This window comes from Sander lucioperca, chromosome 11 (genome assembly GCF_008315115.2).
Source record: "Sander lucioperca isolate FBNREF2018 chromosome 11, SLUC_FBN_1.2, whole genome shotgun sequence".
Classification (NCBI taxonomy): Eukaryota; Metazoa; Chordata; class Actinopteri; order Perciformes; family Percidae; genus Sander; species Sander lucioperca.
This window is the reverse complement of record NC_050183.1, coordinates 13,440,651-13,467,263: the sequence shown is the minus strand read 5'-3', so window position 1 is coordinate 13,467,263 and position 26,613 is coordinate 13,440,651. Positions and strand designations below refer to the sequence as shown.

The following is a 26,613-nucleotide window of genomic DNA, read 5'->3' as shown; positions in this document are numbered from 1 at the left end:
GCACATATCTACTGAGCTCCATAATATCACTTTTTGGGATGTGAAAGCCATTCAATTCTATTAAATTTTGTCCAAAATAAAATGTACAAACAGATAATTAGCAGATAAATACATGACGATGAATGTGTTGGAAATACACCGCTAGAAGCCATGGCCTCAAAATAAAGAGGTAGAAAGCAATTCATGTAATAAGTTTATCTGAATAATTAGCAATATAGACAGTATAAAACAGCTTAATAAGAAGATAATAATGTATGACAATATTATTCATAAAATATATAACAAATGCAGGGTATAGGGTAAAATAACATACACCAGCAGGGCAGCGTAATAGGCAGCATTCTTTAAAAAAAATCTTTTTTCTTTGCTCACCAGTTACAATTTATTTCATTATTAATGCATGGACCTACTGTAGTTTATTACAGCAGAACCTGTAAGAAATGGAGCAAATTTCACCTAAATAACAAAAGATATTTCACAAACTGGATGCTCTACAAATTGCCCAGAGAACCAAAATGCAAAACAACAACATGTATCTGTATTTCATAAATATCAGAAATCAACAGAAGATGAATCCGTTTTCTCCCTTTCGGTCCGTTTGTAACTGCACTGACTGGAATATCATGGAGGTAGTTGGGGTGGTGGGGGGCTGTGTCTGCTGTTTTGTCTACAGTGCCGTAACATTTTTTTAACCAGTTACTTCCACACTACTTCTTTCATTATGCTGATCTGTGAAGTGGAACGCAACGTTGGCTGAGTTGAGAGGTCAGGGGCTCCCGCTGCCTAGATACATACAGTCTAATATTAGAACATTTCCTTGATTTGTTAGCAGCATCTCTGCTGACTCCTGAGCACATGGCAACAGGCCGCCCAATAGGATTTCAGGAGACCACTAAGCCCCTCGCTCTGTATAGCAACAGTGGCATCCTTCCCTTATTTATTTATATACGAGTTTTTTTTTCCCACCGACTCATTCTCATGCTTCTGTCCCCCCACTGTGCATCCACACTGTGCTCTCAAACTGTAAAAAAGAGTTACGATGCGAAGAGTAGAGCTGCTTTTACTTTTGCCTTTCCTTGACCTGCACAAGCTCTAAAACCTACATACATTTTATAGATTTTTTCATACTTGTATACATTTTTATAGTTTTTTTTTATACTGCACCCCACAGATCAGTGGAGATTTTTTTTTCTGTGCATTACATGTAAAAGTAAAAACAAAGTGGGAACTGTCTTGGAAAAGGCTTGACTTTTATGAAGACATGAAGTCTATCGGAGAAGAGGAGAGGAAATACCCAGAGGAATGGCATCGTGGGAAAATGTGGCACTCAGAGGGGACGGACAACAACCAAGTGGAGAGGATCTTTAAAAGATGGAGGACACAGGCGGAGAGGCAGTACAGGATGGGAGGAGCGGGGGGTGGGGGGGGTGGGGGGGGGTGGGGGGGGGGGGGGTGGAGGACATTGGATGGCGTGAGGACCGAGGCCGGTGGTTGGTTTGATCTGAGCCACGTGTGTGTCCAGCCACGTCTCTTCGCCGCTTAATGGAGTTTGATGAAACGTTGGCTTTCTCTGCCGCCCGGTCCCTTCTGTCTTGGCCCAGGTAGGTGCGTAATGTCCCGTCCTGCGGAGTTTCCTGATGATGCTTCATTTTTTCAGGCTGTTCAGATGTTATCTACACCCGAAGTTGCCATTTTGAAAGTTCCGTGCATGTTCAGCCTTCATATCGCTTCGTCATTCCAAGCTTAGGTATGGGACGATGGAAAGCTTGAAGGCGTTGGAGGAAATATGGCGTACATCAGTCGCCCCGTTTTTGGAATGCAACACTGTTGGATAACATACTACGACCGAATATTTAACAAAAACACATTCAAAGGACGGTCATCAGCAAAATAAATACCTTCGTCATTTTCTGTTGGATGGTGAATTGACAATTTAAATTGCCTGACACTCTGAAAGTACGTGACATTTTCAGCAGAACGCTACTGTAAAATGCAAAATACATTAAGAGATTTTTATGACTTGTTTTTTACCAATCCTTTCCTAATTGATCCACCAATTTCTAACTGATCCACCAAACACCATTTACTTTGTTTTGATTAGGTCATCATTAAAACACAACCTAGTTCTGGACAGTGTTTTTTGACTTACAAACATAAATAGCAACAATCATATTGATGTCAAAAAAGGTTGTTAATGAAATAACCCAGTTGTGTCGTCCCAGATGGATGTGTACTGGAAATTTGTTTTTTTTTGTCAGGAAAGTATTAAAACGAGAAAATTGGCTTATGTCATAAAGATCGCAGGATTTTGTCGATATCATGTTTAGTATCCTGCATCGTGTCTACGGACACAATGTCTGTGAATGTCGGGCCGCGAAGACTTTATCGTTCTGTACCATTGAAAGTATTTTGATGCCGACGCGATTCCCAGTGCTTCGATTTTTAATCTGCAATGTTGCATCACTCAGTAAATTTAGATACTACTGTATGCTTCTTTAATAGAAACAGACTGCATTCTAAGTCATGTGTCTACTAACAGCAACAATACAGATAAGTGAATTTGAGTTGTCACATAATCTGTATTTTTAAAGCTTTTTCGATACCTCCGATACCTTAAATTGATGCTGATAAGGATTAGTTGTCCAGATTTTGTAAATAAAAAAAGATTTAGTAAAGAAGTTAAATGAGGTTACTGTGTTGTTTTCAGTTGCAGTTTAGAGTTACAGCAACTATGACATCTTGTTTTTCTGTTAAAACCTTATCTATTGTGATGGGATCGGATCCATCATGTTTACAAAAAAAAGAAAGAAAATAAATCAGATCTTTCATTAAAATACATTTTGATTAAAATAAAGTTATGGTCATTTTCCTCTTGTAGTGTAGATACCCCATCTGATGTCTCTTCAATAGGATGTCACATTGTAAAGGGTATAGGAGGATAATAAACCGCTGACTAATCTCAGATGCTTGGTAGGAGGATTTAGCCACAGTCCCCCTGAATTCTTTACCATGAAATGGGTTTCATGATTTAACTGTACAGTCATTATATAAAAAATCTTTGACGCAGAATTCCCAAAAAGAAAAATCCCATGAAATCCCAAACAGCAATATTCTATACTCTCTTGGACATTACGTGCAGACTTTTTTTTTCTTTTTAATTTCAAGGACGCACCGCAAGGGGTAAAAAGGTGTATGTCTGAGGAAAGATGTCTTTATCTTTAAAGAAAGACATCCTTGTGAGATAATTCAATTTACAAGTTTATTCTTGGGATGTTGATCCTGGGACAAACAAGGTCCAGTGCTGGAGCAACATGATATTCATTGTAACATATAATCTGTTTAAAGACATTTCCAGTCATTCTGTTAGAGCAGATCTTGTCTTTTGACCAGGTATTTAATTTCCAAATTAACCTCTTACATATTTCATAATACTTTCTGAGACTTGTTCTAACAGCTTTTTCTGATAGATGACTGCTAGTTTTCTATTTTTATTTAGGATTGGGAATTCCTCACAAGTTGTACCAAAAAAAGACATTCACTACTACTCAGTCTGGATTGTGCTGGATAAAACCAGCCTCTGCATACAGCTTGGTCTGCAATTAACCTGCTCCTCTTGATTACAGTGAACATTAAGAGTCGGTGATGTTAATATAGTCTTCAAACATGGTGCAGTATGCGTCATTTTAGAGAGAGATCTCTCTCTCTCTCTCTCTCTCACTCACTCAAATGTCCTGCAAATCAATTATGAAACCAGAAATAACCAGAAAGGAATGTCTTGTTATTTATTAATCAAGTAAATATAACTACCTGACAATTCAAGTTACTTCATCATGCAAAAGTCATGTAAAACCCCCAATATTGCCACAAAGCAGTTCCCACACTGGTCTGATACAACCAGATGTGTAAATGGATATGAGACACAATATAAACGTTATGGAAAAATCTGACAGTTGACAAATGTATGGCTCACAATTATAGTTACAATATTCTCTTATTCTTACGCTATGTAACACCTATCAGAGAAAATAGTGTCTAACATTTCAGTGCATAAACATGTCAGTAACAATGATTGAGTTTATTTAACCTCTTTTGCAGGAAGCCTCTAAAAGTACTCAGACTGATAATGCCAGAGGTTAAATTTCAAAATTACTGAGCATTAACACTAGGCAGCAAGTCTGGAACATGAAGCGGCAATAAATAAGGGTTTGACAGCCCCAAATATCAAACAGAGAACAGAGTTGTGAAGCAGCGCAGATTATTATGTCATTATTTGGCCAGAAGTTTTACATTCAAAAAGGCCTATTTTCCCAATTTACAGTATTGATTCTCAAACTCTTTGTGCCTTTTTTGTTTAAGGTTTTCTGACACGAGATGATGCACGAGTCCTTGAGGAAGAAATCAGAAAGTGGTGCTTCAGTCCCTCATTCTCCAGTTGGTGTACAGCTCAATAACTAGTGTCAAGGTGTATATGCAGCAGGCAGTCAGCTTTTCAGTAACAAACTGTGGTTGTCCTGGGTAGCTTCCAGGTATGAATCCTTCTAGGGGAATGACTGTGAAGCAGAACAAAGAAAACTCCCACTGAGTACATTAAAGTGAAAACACAGGATCTACTGGCAATGTCATCGCTCTGCTCTGTGATGAGGTTTAACTGGGGGTTCAGGCTGAGAAACATGCTCTACCTCCACAACACAGGGCAGCCTTGAACTCTGCACCGTCACCCTCTCTATCCTCAGCTATGAGTTTAACTGTAAGATGATAGTATGAGAACAACAGCACCGTGGCACCTAACATCCCACTGCTTCACCACCTCAATAAAAACCTAGCTGGACTATTCAGTCCGTGTTGTGAAAATGGCAGAAAAAGGTTTCCATCTCAGAGCTCTCAACTGCGCAGAAGACTTCCCAACGACATCACTAGCATCCCTCCATCTCAGGGACGAGGCTGTGGTCATCAACGAGAGCACCAACCATATGGGAGATAATCCTGAGCCTCATTCTGTATTTTCTGTGATGATGTCATCACCACCGCATAACCAATCACGACAGCAGACAGACATATCCGTGGCTACTAGGCCTGAGCCTTCACCAGCAGTTCAAGGTAAGATTTGGTGCTATACTAAGCATTTTTAAGCATTAATTCTGACATAACTTTGCTTATAGTAATTGTGATGCATCTGAACAATTATAGTAAATAGATAAGAAAATGCTGCAGAAACAATCTCAAAAATTTTGGCATTGCTAGAGTCTTCTCATCCTTTTAAAGCAGATTTCCAAATCAAACCTCCGCAGCATTTAATGAGCAATTAGAAAGTCTTAAAACATTCTTGTCTGTAAGGAATAATAACATTTATCTAATGCCAGTTTGTGTCATACAGACAAATATGAGGCAGTATTTCTTTAAATAATTTTTGCCTGAAAGAAAGATTTTTCGATTTGCCACAGGTCTGATTGGCACCTCTTCTGTTGCCATTGGAATAGTCACTGAGGCTCCAGATTTCTTAGACACATAGTCAAAACATTCATAACTTGAATGGCACTCAGAGAGTGAAGACCTATGCCAAGGCCAATTGTGCATTCACATACTCCTCAGAAGGTCCCATTTCCCAAGTTGGGAAGCCGTTCTTCAGACTTTGGTGTTCATAAGCTTTACAAGTAATCTGCCGGTTACTTTATTAAATTTCTTTAAGCTCAAAGTGGCATCTTCATATTGACAGTTTATGACCAACAGTCCAAAACCCAAAGATATTCAGTTTTTTATGACTAAAAAGAAGCAGCAAATTCTTACAATTTAAAAGCTAGGACCAGAGAATGTTTGGCTTTTTTTGTTGTTGTGATTGTTACTAACAATTAGTCAATCATCAAAATAGTTGCCAATTAGTTTTCTGTCAACCGATTAATCGACTAATCCTTTTAGCTCTAGAGAACAAGTATGTGAAAAACTCCAAGAGAAATGTTAGCAGCTGGGATCACATAGTTTCAAAGGCTTAGTGAGTTAAATGATGTACCAACATTCAAGGTGTATTAAATGCAGAGCTTTTCTTAGGTTTTTATACCAGGCAAGTTTTGACAGAGCTTCACTGTTTATAGGCCCTGGGTTAATGAGTTTACGCCCTTTCTATTTTTACAACAGCATACGTATGATTCCTCCAACATACAGCTCTGTCTGCAGCAGCAATTCAATGCATCTCCAGACATGCCATCACAAGTGCTGAAGGGATGATTTACATCAACTGCTAACAGCACACATCTCACACATTTGTATCAACGCATGTGTTGCATAACCACATACTAGCAAACACAAACAATTCACACATAAATGTAATGCTTTCAGGAAATGCCTGACAGACAGGTTCTCACCTTCCCCTGCTTTCCTACAGCCACAGGCCCACATGGCATCTCGCTGCAGACAGCTGTTGTTTGTTAGCGAGGCAAGGCAAAGCAAGGCGAGGTCGAGCACTAAGCAGCACTGAATCTGGCCGAGTGTGCCTGAGTGTTGAGGAGTGCCTGTTCTGGTATTTTAGGCAGTCAGACAGTGTCACCTGTCAGCAGACTAGCCCGGACAGACTCTCCCACATGGTGCAAGACTAAGCAACACATCGATATCTCCCTCTGGAGTCCTTGTCAGTGGGCCAGCAGTGTGTGCTCAACAGCCACAAAGTACAGATAGCCACATACTGTACAGACCGGCCACAACTGACATCAGGAGTAACACTAGGTTGTTGTGCGTTTGATGTTGCAGAGTTCTTGGATCCTGAGATGGGCCAAAGCGACAGCGAGGCTCAGTCTCACACCCTGACAGCGTTCCTGCAAGACCTTTCCTCCCCTGTTGATCCTGATGATGTGTTTCCTGCACTAAGAACCAACATTGTCAAGGAAGGAGGTACTCTCCAGCATCTCTTTGCTCTGCTTGTTAGAAGTGTAACAGATCTTTTGTAGCATATTTAATCACTTTTGTTCCAAAGAAAAAAAAGGGAAAATATGCAACAAATGTGTTAGCACAAAACTGCTATAGTCATAATTTTAGCTAATTTACTGCCTCTCCTGTTTGGTAGTTTAGTCATTTTTAAAATCAAAACAAAAAATGCCTGTTGTTGATCGATAAGAAAAAGATGGTTATATAATGAGTGAAAAGAGATAAAAGGATGGAGACTATGACGGATTATCTTTTAAGAAAGTAGTATTATTAAAATTTGTGTTAAATTATTATCATAATAATAAAACAAAGAAATCAAAGAATAGGCCTACTTGGTAACTTGCTTTTGATTAAAATATGACACAAATTCTATGTTTGCAATTCTGAATTTGTATTCGTAAGACAAAGTTTTATTGCCTTTGTGATCAGAACTTCAACCCAAGAACAACAAAACCAAAGCGATGGCAGCATGTGACTCCAGCTCTGATGACAACCATCTGTCTAATGCAGAGTGGTACTGGGGAAATACCTCGAGGTATTGAATATTTTCATATGGCGTGTTGATGTTTTTATTTATCACCCTGCTGATATAATACAGCACATTAACCGGTTTCTTTTTCATGCAAATTCCTTCAAGTTCTTACAATATCTAAAAGTTTGAGGATTTTGAAAATCATTTGCAAATTGTTTTCCTACATGAACAGTTTGAAACCTTATTGTCCTTTGTGGTTGTCCAGAGAGGAAGTAAATGAGATGATGAGAAACACTCCTGATGGGACGTTCCTGGTCAGAGATGCTTCCAGTAAGGTTAAGGGGGAATACACTCTCACACTAAGGTAACTACTTTTTAACTAGTTTGTGTTGTGAGCACAGTTGATGCTAGGCCGTGATGATAATTGCATTTTTTGGATTTCAATTATTCTGGTGGTTAAAGTTACAGAAGTGGATATGTTGTGTGATATAAATATATATTAAACACAATATTCATTGTATAGTTATCATCATTGACTATGTTCAAGGGATTCTGGAAAAGGAAAAAGAAAAACTTAAGTTGCTCATCACTATCGTGCACATAGGGGATAGAGAGTCCATTAAAAATATGGGGGATTAATTTTGTGTGTGTCCATTATTTTAAATGTTTTTACTTGTGATATCAACAGATAAGACAATTGAATATATAATACACAAAAAGGAAGGGAAGGACTCAGCCAGAAATTTCTCCATTCTCAGCTGAGATGGACGGTATAGTGCTGCAGCAGTGTTTAACCCTTGCACTTTACACTGCATAAATTAACCCAGCGATTAGCTGAGTTTTCCTCTGCTCATAGCTTAATCCCGACAAAACACTACAGTTGAATTTCAGCCTGCATGCACGTTTTGTAAAACATTGTTAAAACCGAGCAGCTAATATTGGTAGAGAGAGCAAGAAGTTAGCGGATTGCCCTCTCTCTCTGCTCAGCTGCTAGCCTGCTGTGCTGCGGAGCAGCATAACGTGTTGATATATTGCTTCATCGCGGTAAGAAAAAAGCCATACTGTCACAGCCCCAGTTGATGCAAAAAAAAGTTAAGGGCTCTACATGTGTAATGAAGTGTTTAAGCTGCTAAACATATTATAATTATCAGAACTCTGCATCTCATGGGAAAACTATGTTCTCTCCAAATTGAATACATGTACTCAGACGTCAGTTATTTTTTCCTGGTTTCAAAGTCTAACTTTACTTGTCTGGTTTCAGAGTCTAAATTTAGTTGAATCAAGACAGACTAGGTTTCAGATATAAAGCTTTGTTGATTAGCCTTTGGCCCAGACTCCAGCGGTCAGCAATTTAACACCCTTTCTACACGGGATGCGTTTCAATCTAGTTTTTCCAGTCATCCGTCTCACCTGTCTGAGGGAACAGACCTGCTCCAGTCAACACCCTTTCTTACACCTTACAAATGGCTCCTGCTATATATATATATATATATATATATATATATATACTACATATATATACATATATATATATATATATATATATATATATATATATACACACATACATACATATATATATATATATATATATATATATATACTATATATATATATATATATATATATATATATATATATATATATGTGTGTGTGTGTGTGTGTGTGTGTGTGTGTGTGTGTGTGTGTGTGTGTGTAGTGATTACACTGTGTTGGTTGGAAGTTGGCATCCAGGTAGAGGTCTGTGCAGAACGGTGGTTGGGTTTTAGAGACAATGCATTTACATCAGTGGTTAAGCCCAATAAGAAATGCCTCTCTCATGTTTCCATATTTGAAATTCATCCTACGATGATCCCAAAATTACGATGCTGACCGGCTGCTCCTGTCTGCATTAGAGTAAATATATCTTGCACCAGCAACATTTGTGTTGAGTTCTGCAGGGTCTGTGAAATGTTTGGTATTGGCAGCTTTGTGCGACAGTTATGCTTTGACTTTTGCAGGAAAGATGGCTCCAACAGACTGATAAAGATCTACCATCATGGGGGGAAGTACGGCTTTTCTGAGCCACTGGTCTTTCCCTCTGTGGTGGACCTGATCCAGTACTATCAGAACAAGTCTCTGGCCCAGTACAACTCTAAACTGGACACGCGGCTACTTTACCCCATAACCAGATACCAGCAGGTGGGTTTATGAGGCCCTGAACTCTGAATGTATGCCGTCTTATATTACAACTATATAATTACTAAATACCGTTATAGCAATTTTATTTATTGTAGAGGAGGTCTATTGTTATGATTTGATTTGAAATTATGTTGGTCTAAACGAGATTTTGGCTGCATTTCTTGTCTGTAGCAGCAGGTTGTGATGGAAGTTGACATTGATGCAGTTGGAGAACAGCTGAGGATATTTCAGGATCAATACAAAGAGAAGAGCAAAGAGTATGATCTTCTGTTTGAGAAGTTTAACCAAACCTCCCAGGTACAACAGCATCCAAATCACTGAGACTTCATTTACTAAATAAATCCGTGGGTTAAAAGCAATATACGTATTTTAAGTAAATATTTTACCTCTGATTGCTTTACCACAACAGAGCCTTAACTTTGAGGCCTTGAACATTAAGTAAAGATTTGTTGTCTTTCCTCACCAGGAGCTGCAGAGCAAGCGGACAGCCATAGAGGCTTTCAGTGAAATCATTCGGATCTTTGAGGAGGAGTGTGAAACTCAAGAACGCTACAGCAAAGAATACATCGACATGTTCCTCTCAATAGACAGCAGTACAGATTCAGACACGTATGCTTTAAAATACCAAACCTTTTCTCCAATTTGGTCACTTTGTCTTATCCGTTTTACTTATTTTCTGCATTTTAAGAAAATAAGTTAAAGGTAAAATCTAAATTAAAGATACCGGGACGGCCTCTAGCTCACCCAGTAAGAGCGTTCGCCCCGTGTTGGCTGAGTCCTGCAGTGGCCTGGGTTCAAATCCGACCTGCGGTCCTTTGCTGCATGTCATCCCCTCTCTCTCCCTTTCATGTCTATCCACTGTCACTATAATAAAAGGGAAAAGCCCCCAAAAAATAATCTTTAAAAAAAAAAAAAAAAAAAAAAGATACTCAGTGCTGTCATGCTCATTTAGCAGGCACACCATACTAGCAGACTCTGAATTGTTTTCTCAAGTTGTTCTTTCTCTTCCTCCTCCTCCTCCCAGGATTCAAAGCAATTCCGATGAGCTGCAGTCCAGGGTGGAGGAGATCCACAACAGCAAAAAGAAGTTGGAGGAGGAGCTGAGGAGGAAGGCGCTGGCTCACATGGAGGTCGACAAGAAAATGAACAGCCTGAAGCCCGACCTTGTGCAGCTCAGGAAGATCAGAGATCAATACCTGCTGTAAGTTCAACACCGCATGTTCTAGATGTTGTAGGTCTGTTTTTAAAAGGGTGGATGCATGTATGTACATATTATAAACTTAGCACAAATGTAAGGAAATTTGTGTTTGGTAGATTATTTCTCTGTGGTAACAATGCTTTTTGGCAATACATTTCATACCGCTGGAAAGCCTGTTTAGTTCCCTTACAAATGGTGCCCCATTTGTAAGGAACATGCATTTGTGGGATGAGCAGCAGCGCTGAGTATGTTGGTTGCACTCCTGAAAAATTTGCCAAATCTTCTCTGCCATTGCCAAACAGCTTATTCTGCCATTGACTAGTTTGGTGTTTGGTGGATTGGATGATTGAAGTTTGAAGAAACAAGAACAATCAACAATTGAACAATTTATTAATTTCACAAACAGGAGCCTCAGTAGTGTGTGGAAGAACCATACACAGCCACAACAGCCTGGCACCTCCTCCTCATGCTGGTCACCAGCCTGGTCACACACTGCTGTGGGATGGCATCCCATTTTTCAACCAGCATTTGTCGCAAGTCAGCCAACGTCGTTGTGTTGGTCACGCTGATCCCACAAGTGCTCAATGGGGTTGAGATCTAGCCTGACAAGCCAGACCCACATCAAGATGTTGGGTCTGGGAACTCACCATTGACAGGGCTCAATCCGAGGGGCGGGATAAACGGTTGTCTTTCAAATTCCCTCTGCACGCAATAGGATAGCGCTACAACCAGGCAGAGCAACGAAGAAGGTAGCGAAGCTAGTTGACAGATTAAACTTTTGCCGTATCCGGTCGGCAAAACTCCGAACACATCTTCCTTTTTTAAGAATGATTTCAGTGCCGTTCTTTGTTCTTTTCTCAAAGAAAAGCTTAACTCCAAGTCTTCCAGAAGACCGCTGTTCCCAGCAGCAGAAGCCATAAGCCCGCCCATCGACTCTATACACGATGTGATTGGCCTGACCAGAGTTTGGTTTTTCCAGCTCGCAAGCCAACGGAGAGTGCCTAGACCCCCCCTGGCTGCAAATTAAATTTGCTGCCGCTAGGGTGCGTCTAGATTTCTAGGCTAGTTGAGGTCAGTACTGCTGATTATATGGATCAGCTTGGGTGTACTGTTCGTGCCAGAGTGACCAACATAACCACGTTGGCTGACTTGCGACAAATGCTGGTTGAAGAATGGAATGCCATCCCACAGCAGTGTGTGACCAGCATGAGGAGGAGGTGCCAGGCTGTTGTGGCTGTGTATGGTTCTTCCACACGCTACTGAGGCTCCTGTTTGTGAAATGAATAAATTGTTCAATTGCCAATATGTCAATCATCCAATCCACCAAACGAGTCAATGGCAGAATAAGCTGTATGCATTGGTAGAGAAGATTTGGCAAATCTTTCATGCGCACAACCCACATACTCAGTGCTGCTGCTCATCCCACAAATGCATGTTCCTTACAAATGGGGCACCATTCCAAAGGGAACTAAACAGGCTTTCCAACGGTATAAGATTTATTGCCAAAAAGCATTGTTACCACAGGGAAATAATCTACCAAACACAAATTTCCTTACTTTTTTTGCTAATTTTAGATTAGAGATTTTATATTCTAAACACATTTATTTTCATTAAAATATATATCACGTACATAAAAAGGCAAAAAAGGATAAAGCTTCGTGCACAGCATGTACTACAAAGTAAAAGGGGGCAGCGACTGCAAAATGAATGTATAGTCAGAATAAATTAAGTGTTTGTGATAGTGACCACACTCTTCTGGATGTACTGTACTGTGTATCAAGCAGGTACAGCTCATAACTCTATACGCTATGATGAGAAGAAAACTATCTGATATATGACTGATAAAATGTGTAGTTCAAAACAGTCTGTCACATACCAGTGCCACAGCTGAGTTGTAAACATAGAAACCCCAATCAGCTGTTCTCATCCATGTAGCCACAGCTGTGAATCTCCAGTATGCTCAGCACTGGGCTTTATCATGAGCCTGATGGGAAGATGTGTCTTTCTAGCTGACTCTTTGTCTTCAGTAAATTCAAATAAGCAGATGTGCCCTATTCAGGTTTTGCGAATAAGAGGTTTACACACCAAGCCTTGTGTCTTTACATAGACAGGTGCTCCTACTTTACAACAAATAAAGCAAAACTCAAGGTCTGCTGACATTATTATGCATTAACAACTCTTAAAACCCACCTACACATGACCGCTGTAAAATCGCGAGGTAGGGCGCAGAGCAGAGAAGCAAAGCGCAGGTATACGTCATCATTGCGTCTGGAATTGGTTGTGCCTTGAAAGGTCAGCAGCAACGAGGTCAAAGTTGAAATAATTTGAACTTCGAGCGCAGCGCTCGGTGGCAATCTCCCCATAGGAAATCAATGGAATGGCCAGCACAGAGCAGTTTTACCACAGATCATGCTATTAGAAAAGCCTTCTGTATTATCTTCTGTCACCTGCTATCTTTATATATATCATCCAACATCATGAAACATAAGAACTGACAGGGTACATCTTTTCTAAATATCAACATTTTGCAGCCTTTTTTACTGTGTTTTGTCCATTTTTCAGCTGGCTCAACCAGCAAGGTACTAGGCAGAGCCAGATTAATGATTGGTTGGGTATCAGGAATGAAGAAGAAGAGTGAGTATCCTCATTTATTCTAGAGTTATAGTTGTTTAATTAAAACAGAAAGCTGCATAATCTACAAGAATGTTTTGCTATTTCTATTTTTTTTACTTGCCACTCACAAAAATCTGAAACATGCTTCTGTGTGCAGGTCCTGAAACATGCACAGACGCATGCAAACATCTGTGCCATGTACAGATAGAGTAAAGTATGGCAGCGAAGGATGTATACAGAGATACCAACTGCCTTATATTCTATTATTTAAAAATGAAATGGCATACATGCATTAAAACACATGCTACGTATCTTCTTTTACTAACTGGCAACTAATAATAAATAATAAAGATGGTATGATAAATTAGCATAGGGCAAAGAACCAAGGTTCAGTTGCTCACATTTGTTCAAAGGACAGGTCATGACATTCATGTGCCAAGGCATCAGATAAGAGCTAAAATATATTTCCTAGCTAATCCAAGCCTTCCACTTCCTCATCATCCTCTAGCCCATACACTCTGGCAGATGATATCGACCAGGAAGAGAGGAACTGGTACGTTGGTGGTATGAGACGTAAGGAGGCAGAGGAGCTGCTGAAGGGGAGGAGAGACGGGACCTTCCTAATCAGAGACAGCCAGACTCAGAGAGGATCCTTCGCCTGCTCTGTTGTGTGAGTACCATCAGATTTGCATCTTCTAGGCATTTAAAAATCACAACATTTTGCCCCTCTCTAATCCTAATGGATCATACATTTTTACCAAAAGTAAGTGCAGTGCAGATTAGACTCCTAACCTTTTGAGTGTTGGATGTAGGCATCCAAACAACCTTAAAAAAAATCCACATTATTATTATTATTATTATTATTATTATTATTATTATTATTATTATATATTTTGTCTCATGCAGTGTGGATGGAGATGTGAAGCACTGTGTGATCTACAGGACATCCACAGGGTACGGCTTCGCTGAGCCCTACAACCTATACCCATCGCTAAGAGAGCTGGTCCTCCATTATCGACACACATCCCTGATCCAACACAACCAGCAGCTGAATGTAACCCTGGCCTGGCCCGCTCTCGGCCAGCAGCCCAGCTGAGACACACCAGCAGGCCACCCTGATGGCACTTTCCCAAAGCTTCACTGTATTTGCACCACGGAGGCACTAACGTGGACACTGTTACCAGGCTCTAACAGAGTACGGGTTAGTGTCATTACCATACGAGAATTTCCAGAAACAGTTTTAGTGCTCAGATCTAAAAATCCTACACTGGTTAGATGTCACAGCAAACAAAAAGCATTACTGTCACAATCACTCGAATGCTTTGCTAAGTTACTTGGAACAGATTTAACAGCTTTTCCACAGTAGTTTTAAGGTTGATTAGTTCATTGTCAGCTTTGTGAGTTAAATACAATGGTTGCATTTGGACTGTAGCTCTGTTCTAATGCAATTTTTTTTTTTTTAAAGCTAATGTTCCTAATATTAAAATTCCCATTTACTTGCCATCTGCACAGCTTGCAAAACACAACTGGGATTATGTACTTAACTGAATTCAACATTGAATTAAATCTTTTGCAGCAGTACTGAGGTAGCACTGAAATATTGACTCATGACAACAATAGTACAGCAGCAAATTAATGCTGGTATTAAAGTTGCAAAAATCTTAACAGTGTAGTAATGACGATATCAGGGTAACGCAGGATACTAGTAGCTAGCTTTCAGAATACTGATACTAAACTGCTTTTTATAAGTAAAACAATCAAAGCAGAGAAATATAATTTGGCTTGCTTTTTAAGTATAAAAAGGAAGGTATATTTCCCTGTTCAAGAGAAACTGATTTAAGTTATTCACTAATCCAGAACTTTCATATTTCAGTGTTGATGGGTTTTTTTTTGTTTTGTTTTTCTGAAAGTACAAGAAATCATAAATATTTAAGAAGCAAATATACATTGTAAAGAGTATTGAAGTCATGGTCTCTATATTTCAAATATATTTTTGTCCAACAATCCTAATTAATGCTCTGCAACAGCCATCATCCCTCCACAGTACATATCTTAAATCCATATAATCAGCAGTTGCAGTGTTTAAGGTGCTTCTGGGAAACTGAGCTAAGGATGGGGGCTGCACTACCAAGCACATGTGCATTATGGCTAGTGTAGTGTAGAAACTGAGGAGACACACAAGCACTTTATCCAAAACAAGACAACCTAGAATATACATAAGCACAGAGATGAGAGCTGGAGATGTGTGAGACACTGATTTTTACATAGTGATTTTGTTGGTTGAAAAGAAGTTTTTATTTCAGTGGTTAGGAATATAAAAGTTATTTTCTTACTGCCATCTTCATTCTCCACAATATCTTCATGGAGACAAAATAAGAATTTCATGGATTCTACCTCTGGGTGTATTTTTTGCTTTTAGCTCCTATGTGTGGAATATTTTTGTTCTTATAGCAATCAAATTGTTGGCAGGTGATGGTTTTTTGTAGAAACATGGGACAATCATGCTAAAGTTTGTGTAATCTATGTGTGGCTTTAAGATCACTGTTTAACACTTTAAAGTGTTAATATATGAGCGGGTATAAACAGACAATACTGAAAGTAATTGTGTGTGTTGTGTACATGCACATTTTGGAATATCAACCCAAAATAAGCACAGTTACTTAGGTATATGGGTAATAATCTGGTTCAGATTAATCTTTGATGAGTCAGTTGTTTTTTTTATTTCTATATTCTTTGAGGATTTTTGTTGGAGTTGGTGATCCAGGTGCTTTGATAGGTCTCTGGAGCGATAATATACACTATAGAGGTCTTTTAGATTTCGGTCTGGTTGAAAAGTGCCCTTAAGTGTTCCTGTTCCAGCCATCATAATTTTAATTGTGTTACTCTCAGGAGAGATTTCTTGCCCCTTACATGAGTATGATGTTGGGTGTCAACAACAATGTTCTAATGAACCAAATGTTGAGGTTGTGTCTAGCTGGATACAAGGCTACAATAGCATAAATACTCTGGAGCACCTTCAGGAAGAGTATTATTATCGAAGGTAGTTGCTTTTTACTATAATAGCACAATTTTTAAATCATTATATTTAACTATTTTGTAAAAGTGAGTGTCGAATAGACTTTATTCCCCCAGCAGTTGCTACATTAACCTTACACTACATGACAATACAAAATAATTGTTAAATTTTAGCCATGAACTGAAGTGAACCTTAGACATGGCGGCTGATCATATTTTAAAAGAGTTTAAAGAACTGGTTTTACATATAGCCTAAAGACTTAAAAGTATTACCATGACTGCTTCAATTTTGCAGGCTTGTTAGCTACCTTTGCTGGCTAATTAGCGACTAGCTAACAAGGTATGATTCCAGCTATGGTGGACCAAATATAGTATGTTACCATGAAATGTTACAAAATTATGATATTGACATTCACTTGTTTGTTAAATGTTGGTACATAGCTGCAGAACATACCTGAGATGATTTTTTTTGCTCCTTAAGTGTGAGGTATATTCAAAATGGTGATGGAAAATGACATCTATAATGTAAACAACTGAAATGAAAGTTGTTTAAACTATTTTTATAGGGGGAAAGACACAGTAGTCTTTATATATGGCATTGTTAGTTTGAGTTACCCATTAATATATATTTTCCTGTTTAATGGGTCCCTTTAAATACACTTCTCTCTCAGTGGTCAGTCAAACATGTGCTTGATGCTTGCTGCACACTTGACGCTATAAGTTTTGTCAGAGTGTTTATTGTCATGAAGGGAGTTGAAAAAGTTGTGTCCAATTCCTTCTTTGTGGCAGTAAAGATGTAAATGTTTGATTTTGCATGCAAGCGTTGTGTAACAGATTATCTAAGTATTATATGTATTACTAATTTAAATGTGGACATAACGGCTGGGTACTACTTTGATACCAGTTCTGGTATTATAGGTTCACCACCAGCTATAAAAAGATATGTTTTGTTACCTTTCTTTGATGGGTTAGCTGTATTCTATGTTTTGTTGTTGTTGCTTTGTCTCCATCATTGGTGCTAAGCACTCATTGCTGTAGTTTTCCTTAAATGCACCTCTCCGAGATCACCTCAGTCATACAGTATGAGTGATACTGTGATGTCGTATTTATCAAAGCAAATAGAGAAGCTTTCATGTTGGGTATGGTTTGTTGTGCTTGTGACCACATCAATCTGTGATGTAGTGTTGCACAGTTAAGTGCTGCACTGCACAGGTTGTGGACAGAGTGTGCCACAACCACTAGATGGCAGTGCATGCAGGACTTTTGACCTGTATGTGGTTACTCTTTAGAGAAGTGCATTTTTTAAATGTTGGTCCAATGCTGTTTTGTAGTACCCAGTGTTTATGCACATGTAGTACTACACTCCTGTGTAGAAATTAGGATTCTGTACCAGTGGTGTAGTGTAAAAGGAAATACTGTGAAGTTAAGGTACTTAGGACTCACACCCACCGCCATCAGACTGCTGATCTTCATTTTAGTTAGCCTGAATTCCAATTTCATTTCATCTTATAGTGACCTGTTATACAGAAAACATGGATGCACATAAATTACTATTATTACTTAAGGCATGCAAGGTGCACGTCTAGCATGTGAAACCATAAGAAAGCATCTGTCCGTTAAAAAAAAACAACCTTTTTGCACACTGATTGGATTAATTAAAGTATTAATTTAAGTCCATAACTTGAAATATAAATGTATTTAATATTGTGAATTCTAAGAAAAGACACTTTACATATCCAGGTTAATTTTGTAACAGTATTACAGTTAAAAGGTGTAGGCCTACAGGTTGTATGTGCACAAACAACATAAGACTACACCACTGCTCTGTTGGGTTTAGATTTAAAGCACAGTATTTGCACACAAGTACCTCATGTGAGGTGGAGATACTATGACTGTCTTCATGTCTTCATCCACCCTGTCACTGAAGCAGGTGGTGGTGCTAAATACGGACAAGTTGCTGATGAGAATGATATGTCGTAGCATTGATAAAAGCACTGATTTTTTTTTGTCTCTTTAATCAGCTGTCCACTTTAGTATTTATTTCTGCAAAGTTAGTTTTGTTATTGTATGTGCACAATTTGGTCTTTTTCTGTTGTCTCTTTTTGTAAGTTAAGAATTTTAGCATTGTACAAACAAATGAAATAGAGATAACTAAAAAACACATTTCAAAATGATTGTTGTTTTGTAGGAGAATAATTGGTGTCTCATATCATAAAATGTGTGTCATGATGTATTTTCAACTGCAATCATGCTAAGTAGTTCTGTCCAACAAATTCTTCATAATAACCACTATTCCCTAATGCTTAAACAACCATTACCACAATACATTTGCTGTTGTATATTAATAGAATTATTATACACAGATTAAAAAAGTACTGTCATGTTGAAAGAAAGAAAAATCTCCAGTACCCAGGTACTAGCCATCTTGGTAAGCCATTTAGCTTGCCTGCCGACCTTTCAACATTGTAAATCGTTTATAACTGCATTAAAAGAAAAGTAAGTGATGGCCATTTAGATTTTTATTTTTAGAATGTGCTCCATAGAACCTCCCACCAAGGAAGTTGAGATTTGTTGCAATGGATTTGTGGCATGGAAGATTAAATGAGTCTAACTGATGTATGATGTGGTAATAACAGCTTTGTTTGGCTTCAAACAAATAAGACCCAGCCGGATGCCTTTAACTGGTTGTCTTGTTAATTAAGTCCATTTACTTGGGTTGATGAGATTTTTTGAAGGGGTTGATATTGTGAGATGCAGGATTGACAAAAAAAACCCACCTTGTTCTTTGGTGTAATGATATTTAGACCTTTTAGTGGTAATAATGCAAGTTTAAATTCCTAGGAGGGGACGGTATTTTTACACAGTTCCTCCTCCCTAGGAAGTTCATATTGGACGGTGCCTCAGGACACGATTCATGTCAATGCCTATGTTCAGCAACGATGCAGGAAGTAGTGTGCCACTTAGAGTAGCACAGGGTATGGGTGTGGAAGCTGGGCTTATGAAAGGCATGTAACATGTTTGATTATGATACTGGAGAATAGGGTTTTACTTGTCTCAATGATGATGATTAATCAAGTTGTTTTACTTGCCTAACTTTAATCATAATGTAATTGGCTGGTACGGATATAGTAAAAATAATTAAAAACCGTTTGCACTGAATGTTCAAAAATGTTTGCAATCAATGCAATTTAATGTATTTTGCAGAATTGGTCTACATCAATGTGGTGAATAGGTTGTTTAGGTTTGTGTTAAAGTACAAGGTTAGATAGTGTTTAGTTAAAGGAATTGGTTATTTAGGTACAGTATAAGAGGTATAGGTAGGTCTGGCTTTGTGCGTGTTCAGGTATTACGTTGGGGACAGATTAAGTTTAGTAAGTATGGGAATGGTTATGTTTACTAAAGGTTTGGTGTGATTATGGGTAAAGTTAAGAGGAAGGAGGTTGGTTAGTAAATGATATTTGCATTCACACAGTTTTTGGCTCCATCAACTTTCTTCCATGCCATAAACACTGTGGGATCTAGCAGTAACATTTGTTGAACACAAACCACAACATTTTAGGAGATAGGGTGACCATCTCACCCTGAGTTAGATGGGAGAATCTTTATCAGTTTTTTGGTTTTTGTTTTTAAATCCAGGGACTTGATATATTTAGACAGGTTTTGTTTCACTTTGAGCTGCTGTGCATATGGTCAAATACCTCTACTTTTCTCTGCAACACATTCAACATACTAGTACTTGATGTTTCTGTAACTCTGACTTATTTTTTTTTATTGTGGCTGTATGGACTCGTCTTCTGCTTAAATCTTAAAAGGTCCAATGTGTAGGAATTTCTCCCATCTAGCGTTGAGATCATATATCACAATCAACTCTCTCGCACCACACAGTTCAAAGTACGTATTACAGCTACGGTAGCCTTCACGCTTCAAAAAGCCGGTCTCTTGCTCTTTTCAATCTCCTCTTTCTTTTTCTGGGAGAAGAAGAAGATTCCTGTTTACTGAAATTTGGAATTTGAATATGTGCGGTCCTCCATGTTTCCTTCTTTAAACTTGTCGGGGCCGGGAAGCTACGATACCCATTAGCAGCATTAGCAGCACCTATGAGTTTATCATGTGACAGCGAAAACGCGAAAGGTGGAGCAGTATGTCCTGTATGTCCCTGACCGGCTAACGTATTTCAAGATGGAGCATGAATATGGAGCGTCTACCCCAGTTCATGCGAATGCAAATGTAAAATTTCAAGCCAAAAGGAATACTTGGAATTGATGGTGGTGGTAAATATTCATGAAAAAGGACAAGTTTGTGAACGGGCAACACAGATTTTGATAATGAACAACTAAACACGTTACACACTGGACCTTTAAGCATTAAGCTGCCCTTTGTAATAGCCAAATTGCTGTGAGAAAATATTGTTATTATTGTACATGCTTATTTAATGTATTGATTATGCAATAACATTCAGCTTTTTTGAAATAGCTTTTGTTTCATTTAGGAAAATTGATGGTTGTTAAACATTTTTTGTTGGTAACCTGACTTTATCCACTTCAGAACATCATTGTTCATGTATGTCCTTTCAGATCCCCAAATAAATTTGAGAAGATGGTTTAATGAATTATGAGTATTATTTGATAAGCTGAGGATTTTTAACACTTTTCGTTAGATGTGGTGTTTGATTGACACCACAGGCTACATCACAAATACCAATCAATTTACTATTTACATAATAAGTCTAGAGCAAAACACTACAATGTACTGTACCACGGAAGCACATACTGCAGATTTACAAGCATCTAGCAGGTCTACTGCACATTGATTAACTGATTCACCATCTTCCTTGCAAAAGAGGTTCCAAACTCAATTGGACTTACCTGGTTAAATAAAATAAAACATAACACAATACAACACTATGGTTTACACCATAGATTTACAATAGAGCTGGGCGATATGGAGAAAATCAAATATCACAATATTTTTGACCAAATACATCGATGTCGATATTGTGGCCATATTGAAGTGTTCAGTAGTAGTAGTAATGAGAGTTGTGATAAATAATCACCAATAATGAGGATACAATGACTAAGTGGGTAAAGGCAAATTATAAAACAGTCAGTAAGTCCGGTAAGTCCAGAAAATGACATCACTTCATTGTAATGCAACCTTTAAAACCAGGAAAAGACTACACGTGTCATATCACAATATTACGATATCCAAAATGTAACACGATATCTGGTCTCATATATCGATGTTGATATAATATCGATATATTGCCCAGCCCTAATTTACAATTAAACAACATAGTTTACACCCTAGATTTAAACATTTGCTGCACATAATAATGGTTTAAATTATTTACTTTCACACCTTGAACAGCTGCTGTACTCAACCCTAGCCACTATTAAAAAACAATTATGGGTTACCAACCACTGAGCACCAGAATACAAAAGGTATAACCACCAACAGCGTATTAATACAGTATCAAAAAGATGAAAGTGTAAGATAAACTGTATTCTCAAATAGCAGGATGTGCAACCAGCAGGGGTGGAACAAGTACTTTACTTATACCACAGTATAGAAACACAAGTAAAACTCCTTCATGCATTCATTTTTTTAAAATGTAAAACTATATGTCAGAATAATAGGGGTGTAACGGTACGTGTATTCGTACCGGACCGTTTCGGAACAGGGCTTTCGGTATGGTGCACGTGTGCACCGAACGGCCGAACGCAATTTTTTGTGTGCGGAACATAGGTCAATTTTCGTGTTTCCACACGAACATATTAAGTGGCGGAAGTCTCCGTGTTCAGCGCAAATCCCGCCCTGCAGCTGATTCTAAAGTTTTCATTGGTCATGTCAATATGTCAAACACTGTACAGATTGCCTACACCAAACACTGATCTCTAAACCTACTAACCTACGTCACTGTAACCTAAACCAATGAAATCGACTGCAGGGCGGGATTTCCGCTGAAGTGGTTTGGGGAAAAAAATAAAAATCACACACCGCGTGCTGTACAACAACATACACGGCACGCTTTAGCCCAGCCTCTCGCTAGCTAGCATCATGGCCAATGCAGACAAGCCCATAGACAGTACGGACAAGCCGGAGATCGAAGAGCCACCCATATCATTAAGGTCTCCTGTTTGGGAACACTTCGGTTTTCCAGTGAAATACGTCAACGGACAAAGACTAGTCGATAAGACGAAAGCAGTGTGCCGACGTTGCTAATGCACTTGAAAAGGCATCACGCGAGTGTGAACATCACTACTACAAGGAAAAAAACGACCGTAATTCAAACGCAGCTCCTGTTGGCATTTAAACAGACCTTTGCCGGTTTAATTCCGATCGGGCCAACGCAATAACGAAAGCAATTGGTGTTTTTATAGCAGCTGATCTACGACCATACTCGGTTGTTGACAAGCTGGGATTGGTAATTCTGCACTGTAATCCATAGTTATTTATTTATATTTTTCATTATATTTTATTATGTGATATTGGTTTGAGACAGAGTATTTTATTTAGTGGAGAACTTTGCAGCAGTATTTTTCTTATTCTTTTTTTATTTTATATATATTTTATTTATTATATTTATTAAAAAGTGTTTAAACAAAAAACAAAACAACAAAAACAAACAAACACTTTAAAACAAAAGTGTAAACAAATTGTTAAAAAAAAGTTTATAGTAATAAACAACCTGCAGTTTAATGTTTGCATTTCTTTCCCTTACTGTACCGAAAATGAACCGAACCGTGACTTTAAAACCGAGGTACATACCGAACCGTGACTTTTGCGTACTGTTACACCCCTACAGAATAATATATTTTATATTATTGGATTCTAAGTATTGATCCATTTATGTGGACATCACTTTAATGTTAAAACTATACTAACTAACTTTATGCAGCTGGTAAAGACGGAGTTAACTTGAATTAGGCCTACGCTGGGTAATTTAGCTTGTCAATTTACCTCCATTGATCAATACAGTCTTAACAATAGATACTAATTTATTTGTTATTTAGAATGAATCACCTGAATCTGCAAAGCGACTTAACGACTTACGTCGTTGGAGTAAAAGTACCATATTTACCTCTGAATTGTAATTAAGTATAAAGTAGAAGAAAATGGAAATACTCAAGTAAAGTCCCTCAAAATTGTACTTAAGACGGGTCCTTGAGTGAATGTACTTAGTTACTTCACCACTGGCAACCTGTTACCGGACAAACCTATGCAGCATGTACACATAGTTTACAATTAGCAAACACAATACAGAGTCGAGAGTCTTACCTTTAGAAGAGTTCCTTCTAGACCTTTTCAATGCTAACTGGTGTTGAGTTGTCAATCACCATTTTCACTGTAGTTTCCTCCCTTCTTATATACAGTCTATGCTTCCCTCCCGCCATTTTTGTTGGGATGAAGCTGCTGCCCGTCATGTTCTTGTTCCGTGTCATTCTTGTCCTGGCCAGCCGAGTTCCCTCTAGATCCACCACCAGCATGGCCGAGGAAACACTTGCTTCGTCTGCCACCCTTTTATATAGGTCAATGCTGCCACCCAGCAACTGTTAGCTAACTCTTTTAATGTTAGCTCCCGATCCTTCGTACAGCTGCTGGTCGATCGGGCTTCGGAGGTCCTTCCTGTGCCTGTGTTTTCATCGAAAAAATAAATAACAAAAGTTTTCAATTTCTCGCTATCGTGTGGGAACGTTAGCGTTAACAGCTCCTGGTGGCTTTTTGAGCAACGCAACCGTTAATAGTGTCTATGCCGTGGAGATTCGTAGATACCGCATCGGTCTCTGCCGCCGCCATGTTGGCCCGGAGTGAGACCGTAAAAGCCAAACGTTTGTGCTGCTGATGTTAATGCGAAAGTTAAGCAACAAAGGAATACAATTTCACTGATGAAAACGATGTTTTACAATATTTTACTATTACGAATGTGTTTAATTTAATAAGAGGTAGCCCTTTTTAAGCAATTGGCTATCGTCCTAATTGTAGGCTAGCCTACTCATTTATTAAAAGCTAATGCTATCTTTAAGTATTTTTTATTTATCTATGTAAAGCCCCGTAAGCTACACAGATAAAGTGTTTTGTTATGAAACCCCACATTTTTAATTTAATGAAGTAGGCCTAGGCTACCCAGCTAACAATTTATGGTTCCCAGAACGTTCTGGGAACCATACATTGTTAGCTTTTAATAAATGTGTAGGCTAGCCTACAGTTAGGACGATAGCCACTTGCTTAAAAAGGATTAGGATATCATAGCCTATTACTATATGTCCGGCATTTGTAACAAAGAAAACCGCTTGATAATTCAGCCAGTAATTATGATTTTAATTGTGGATAGACCTCCTGCCTCGATAGACAGACGTACAGATAATATTTAGCTGCTTAATTTTCTCCGATTTACGGAGGCAGAAGCAGGAGTTTTCAGAGAACACCTGAAAACAGCAGCAGTCAACCACACCTGGCGTTAATCAGCTGATTGGGCGGCTCATAGGGAGGAGGCGGAGCAGCATCAGTCATCTCTCCTTGGTGACTGTGCGGACTCCTCATATCAAACATGAAGGTCTCGGCACTGTTGGCTGTGATTTTATTCGCCTGTACTGACCGGAGAAGCTCCGGGATGTCCCACCCCAAACCGGCATGCCGTTATCCGCCGTCTCAGTGGTGTCGATCCCTGGAGATAGCAATATCATGCAATGTGAGTAGAATAAACACACTGGAATCTATATTTACAATCTTTAGCATTTGGACACACAGCAAAATGCTTAAATAATTACATGAATAGTGAAAACAAACGCTTAATGGCCCCAGTAATGGCCGATTTATGTTATTAGACAATAATGTAAAAGCAAAATAAATGCAATAAAAGCTAAATATAGAGGGATTTTATCTTTTACTAGGCCTAGGCTATATTACTTCTGGGTTATCTCTGTAAGTGGGATGCACTTTTACTTAGGCCTATTGATTAAAATGTTAAATATGACGTGTTTTTATATATTTAATATGAACAATGAACACCATAATATTAATATGAGCATCGCTGTTCCAAACATGAAAACTTCCCTGTCTGTTTTAAATGAGAGTCATGCTTCAGAAATTGAACACCAGTGGTTCTTCATGTGACCTGCAGAGCAGCTCTGGGTCAAATCGCACAAACACTTAATTAGTTTAAAGTTGAGTGAAAAAAACACAACAGTTTGTTTTACTTTGAATGTTAAGCTTCACAATCGGTGTATAAAATGCCATAAATAAAATGCCTATTGGTAAGACACCAGAGGCTACAGTGATGTCTTAAAAATGCTGGTTTGATACCCTGATGTTAAATTTAAAATTAAATGAGACAAAAAAAGGCTAGTAATCAGTGATTCAAGGCAGTCTTTAAATGTTTTAGTTATGTAATGTTTTGTTTTTAAACCAAACTGTTGAATTTATTCCCCCCCCCCTTAGAAAAAAAACAGGATCTGCTCCGCTCTTATCTAACCCTAACCCTTATCTCATCTTGGACAGAAACTGTTTTTGTGGCATTAGGATTTCACAAAATTTGAACCTAATAGATGTTTTGTTTACTTTTTGCTTTCTTAAATCCTTTTTTATTGTCATGACGAACATGGTACATAGTCACCAAGCTAAAAAAATGTATGAAAATTTAAAATATACAGGGTTCATATGTCTTTGCTTACTAAACCTGTATGTCATTCATAAACTTATGATTTTTTAGAATCAAAGGTTATGGTCTTGTTTGTTTTCTCCACGTGTAGGTTCAGAAGCAGTGTATGGAGGTGAATGCTATCAGACCAAACCAGACTGTTCCTCCAGTATCTGTCACTCTGTACTATGAGAGTTTGTGTCCGGACTGCAGAGTCTTCATCACCCAGCAGCTCTTCCCTACTTGGACCATGCTGCAGGACATCATGGCCGTCACTCTGGTCCCGTACGGTAACGCTAAGGTACACAGATAAAATATATAAATTTAAATGAATATAATTGCATGCCTACTTAAAGTTGACATTTCTCTCGTAGGAGATTCCATCAGCAAATTCTCCCTTCACATGTCAGCATGGAGAGCCTGAATGCAAAGGAAACATGATTGAGGTTTGAAGGTTTTATCACCTGCACTGTAGCTCTACACAAAATGACGACTTGAGATTGATTGATCTGTTCCTCTATGGGGTGCCGAATGTAAAAGTTCGGTTACAATTTTTTAGCTGATAAATTTTCAACATTTAGCTCA

The 26,613-nt window shown here is 38.5% G+C and overlaps 2 protein-coding genes and 1 long non-coding RNA gene across 6 annotated transcripts in view; all 3 read left to right on the top strand.

Annotated features, from left to right (window-relative positions):
• The first annotated feature begins 1,446 nt into the window (after positions 1-1,446).
• Positions 1,447-16,553, top strand: LOC116053059 (phosphatidylinositol 3-kinase regulatory subunit gamma-like). Of its 3 annotated transcripts, none has more exons than XM_031303935.2 (12): positions 1,447-1,601; positions 4,357-5,097; positions 6,739-6,879; positions 7,342-7,447; positions 7,650-7,748; positions 9,385-9,565; positions 9,740-9,862; positions 10,032-10,174; positions 10,590-10,766; positions 13,326-13,397; positions 13,885-14,046; positions 14,283-16,553. In XM_031303935.2, exons 2-12 carry the CDS (start codon positions 4,851-4,853, stop codon positions 14,470-14,472), a joined length of 1,641 nt encoding a protein of 546 aa, XP_031159795.1. In that variant the 5' UTR covers positions 1,447-1,601; positions 4,357-4,850; the 3' UTR covers positions 14,473-16,553. The 3 variants fall into 3 exon arrangements, with proteins under 3 accessions (XP_031159795.1, XP_031159792.1, XP_031159794.1); XM_031303932.2 differs by having other exon boundaries at positions 9,737-9,862; XM_031303934.2 differs by having other exon boundaries at positions 1,460-1,605; positions 9,737-9,862.
• Positions 16,554-24,863: 8,310 nt separating this feature from the next.
• Positions 24,864-26,613, top strand: part of LOC116053031 (gamma-interferon-inducible lysosomal thiol reductase) — an 8,503-nt gene continuing 6,753 nt past the window's right edge. For both annotated transcript variants that reach the window (XM_036006887.1, XM_036006886.1), the window contains exons 1-3: positions 24,864-25,080; positions 26,141-26,329; positions 26,403-26,474. In XM_036006887.1, the coding sequence (XP_035862780.1) occupies positions 24,940-25,080; positions 26,141-26,329; positions 26,403-26,474 (402 nt within the window). In that variant the 5' untranslated portion in view covers positions 24,864-24,939. The remainder of the gene's footprint in view (positions 25,081-26,140; positions 26,330-26,402; positions 26,475-26,613) is intronic.
• Positions 25,123-25,570, top strand: LOC118496204. The gene is made up of 2 exons (XR_004898705.1): positions 25,123-25,166; positions 25,477-25,570. It is a non-coding gene; the product is annotated as an uncharacterized LOC118496204 (long non-coding RNA).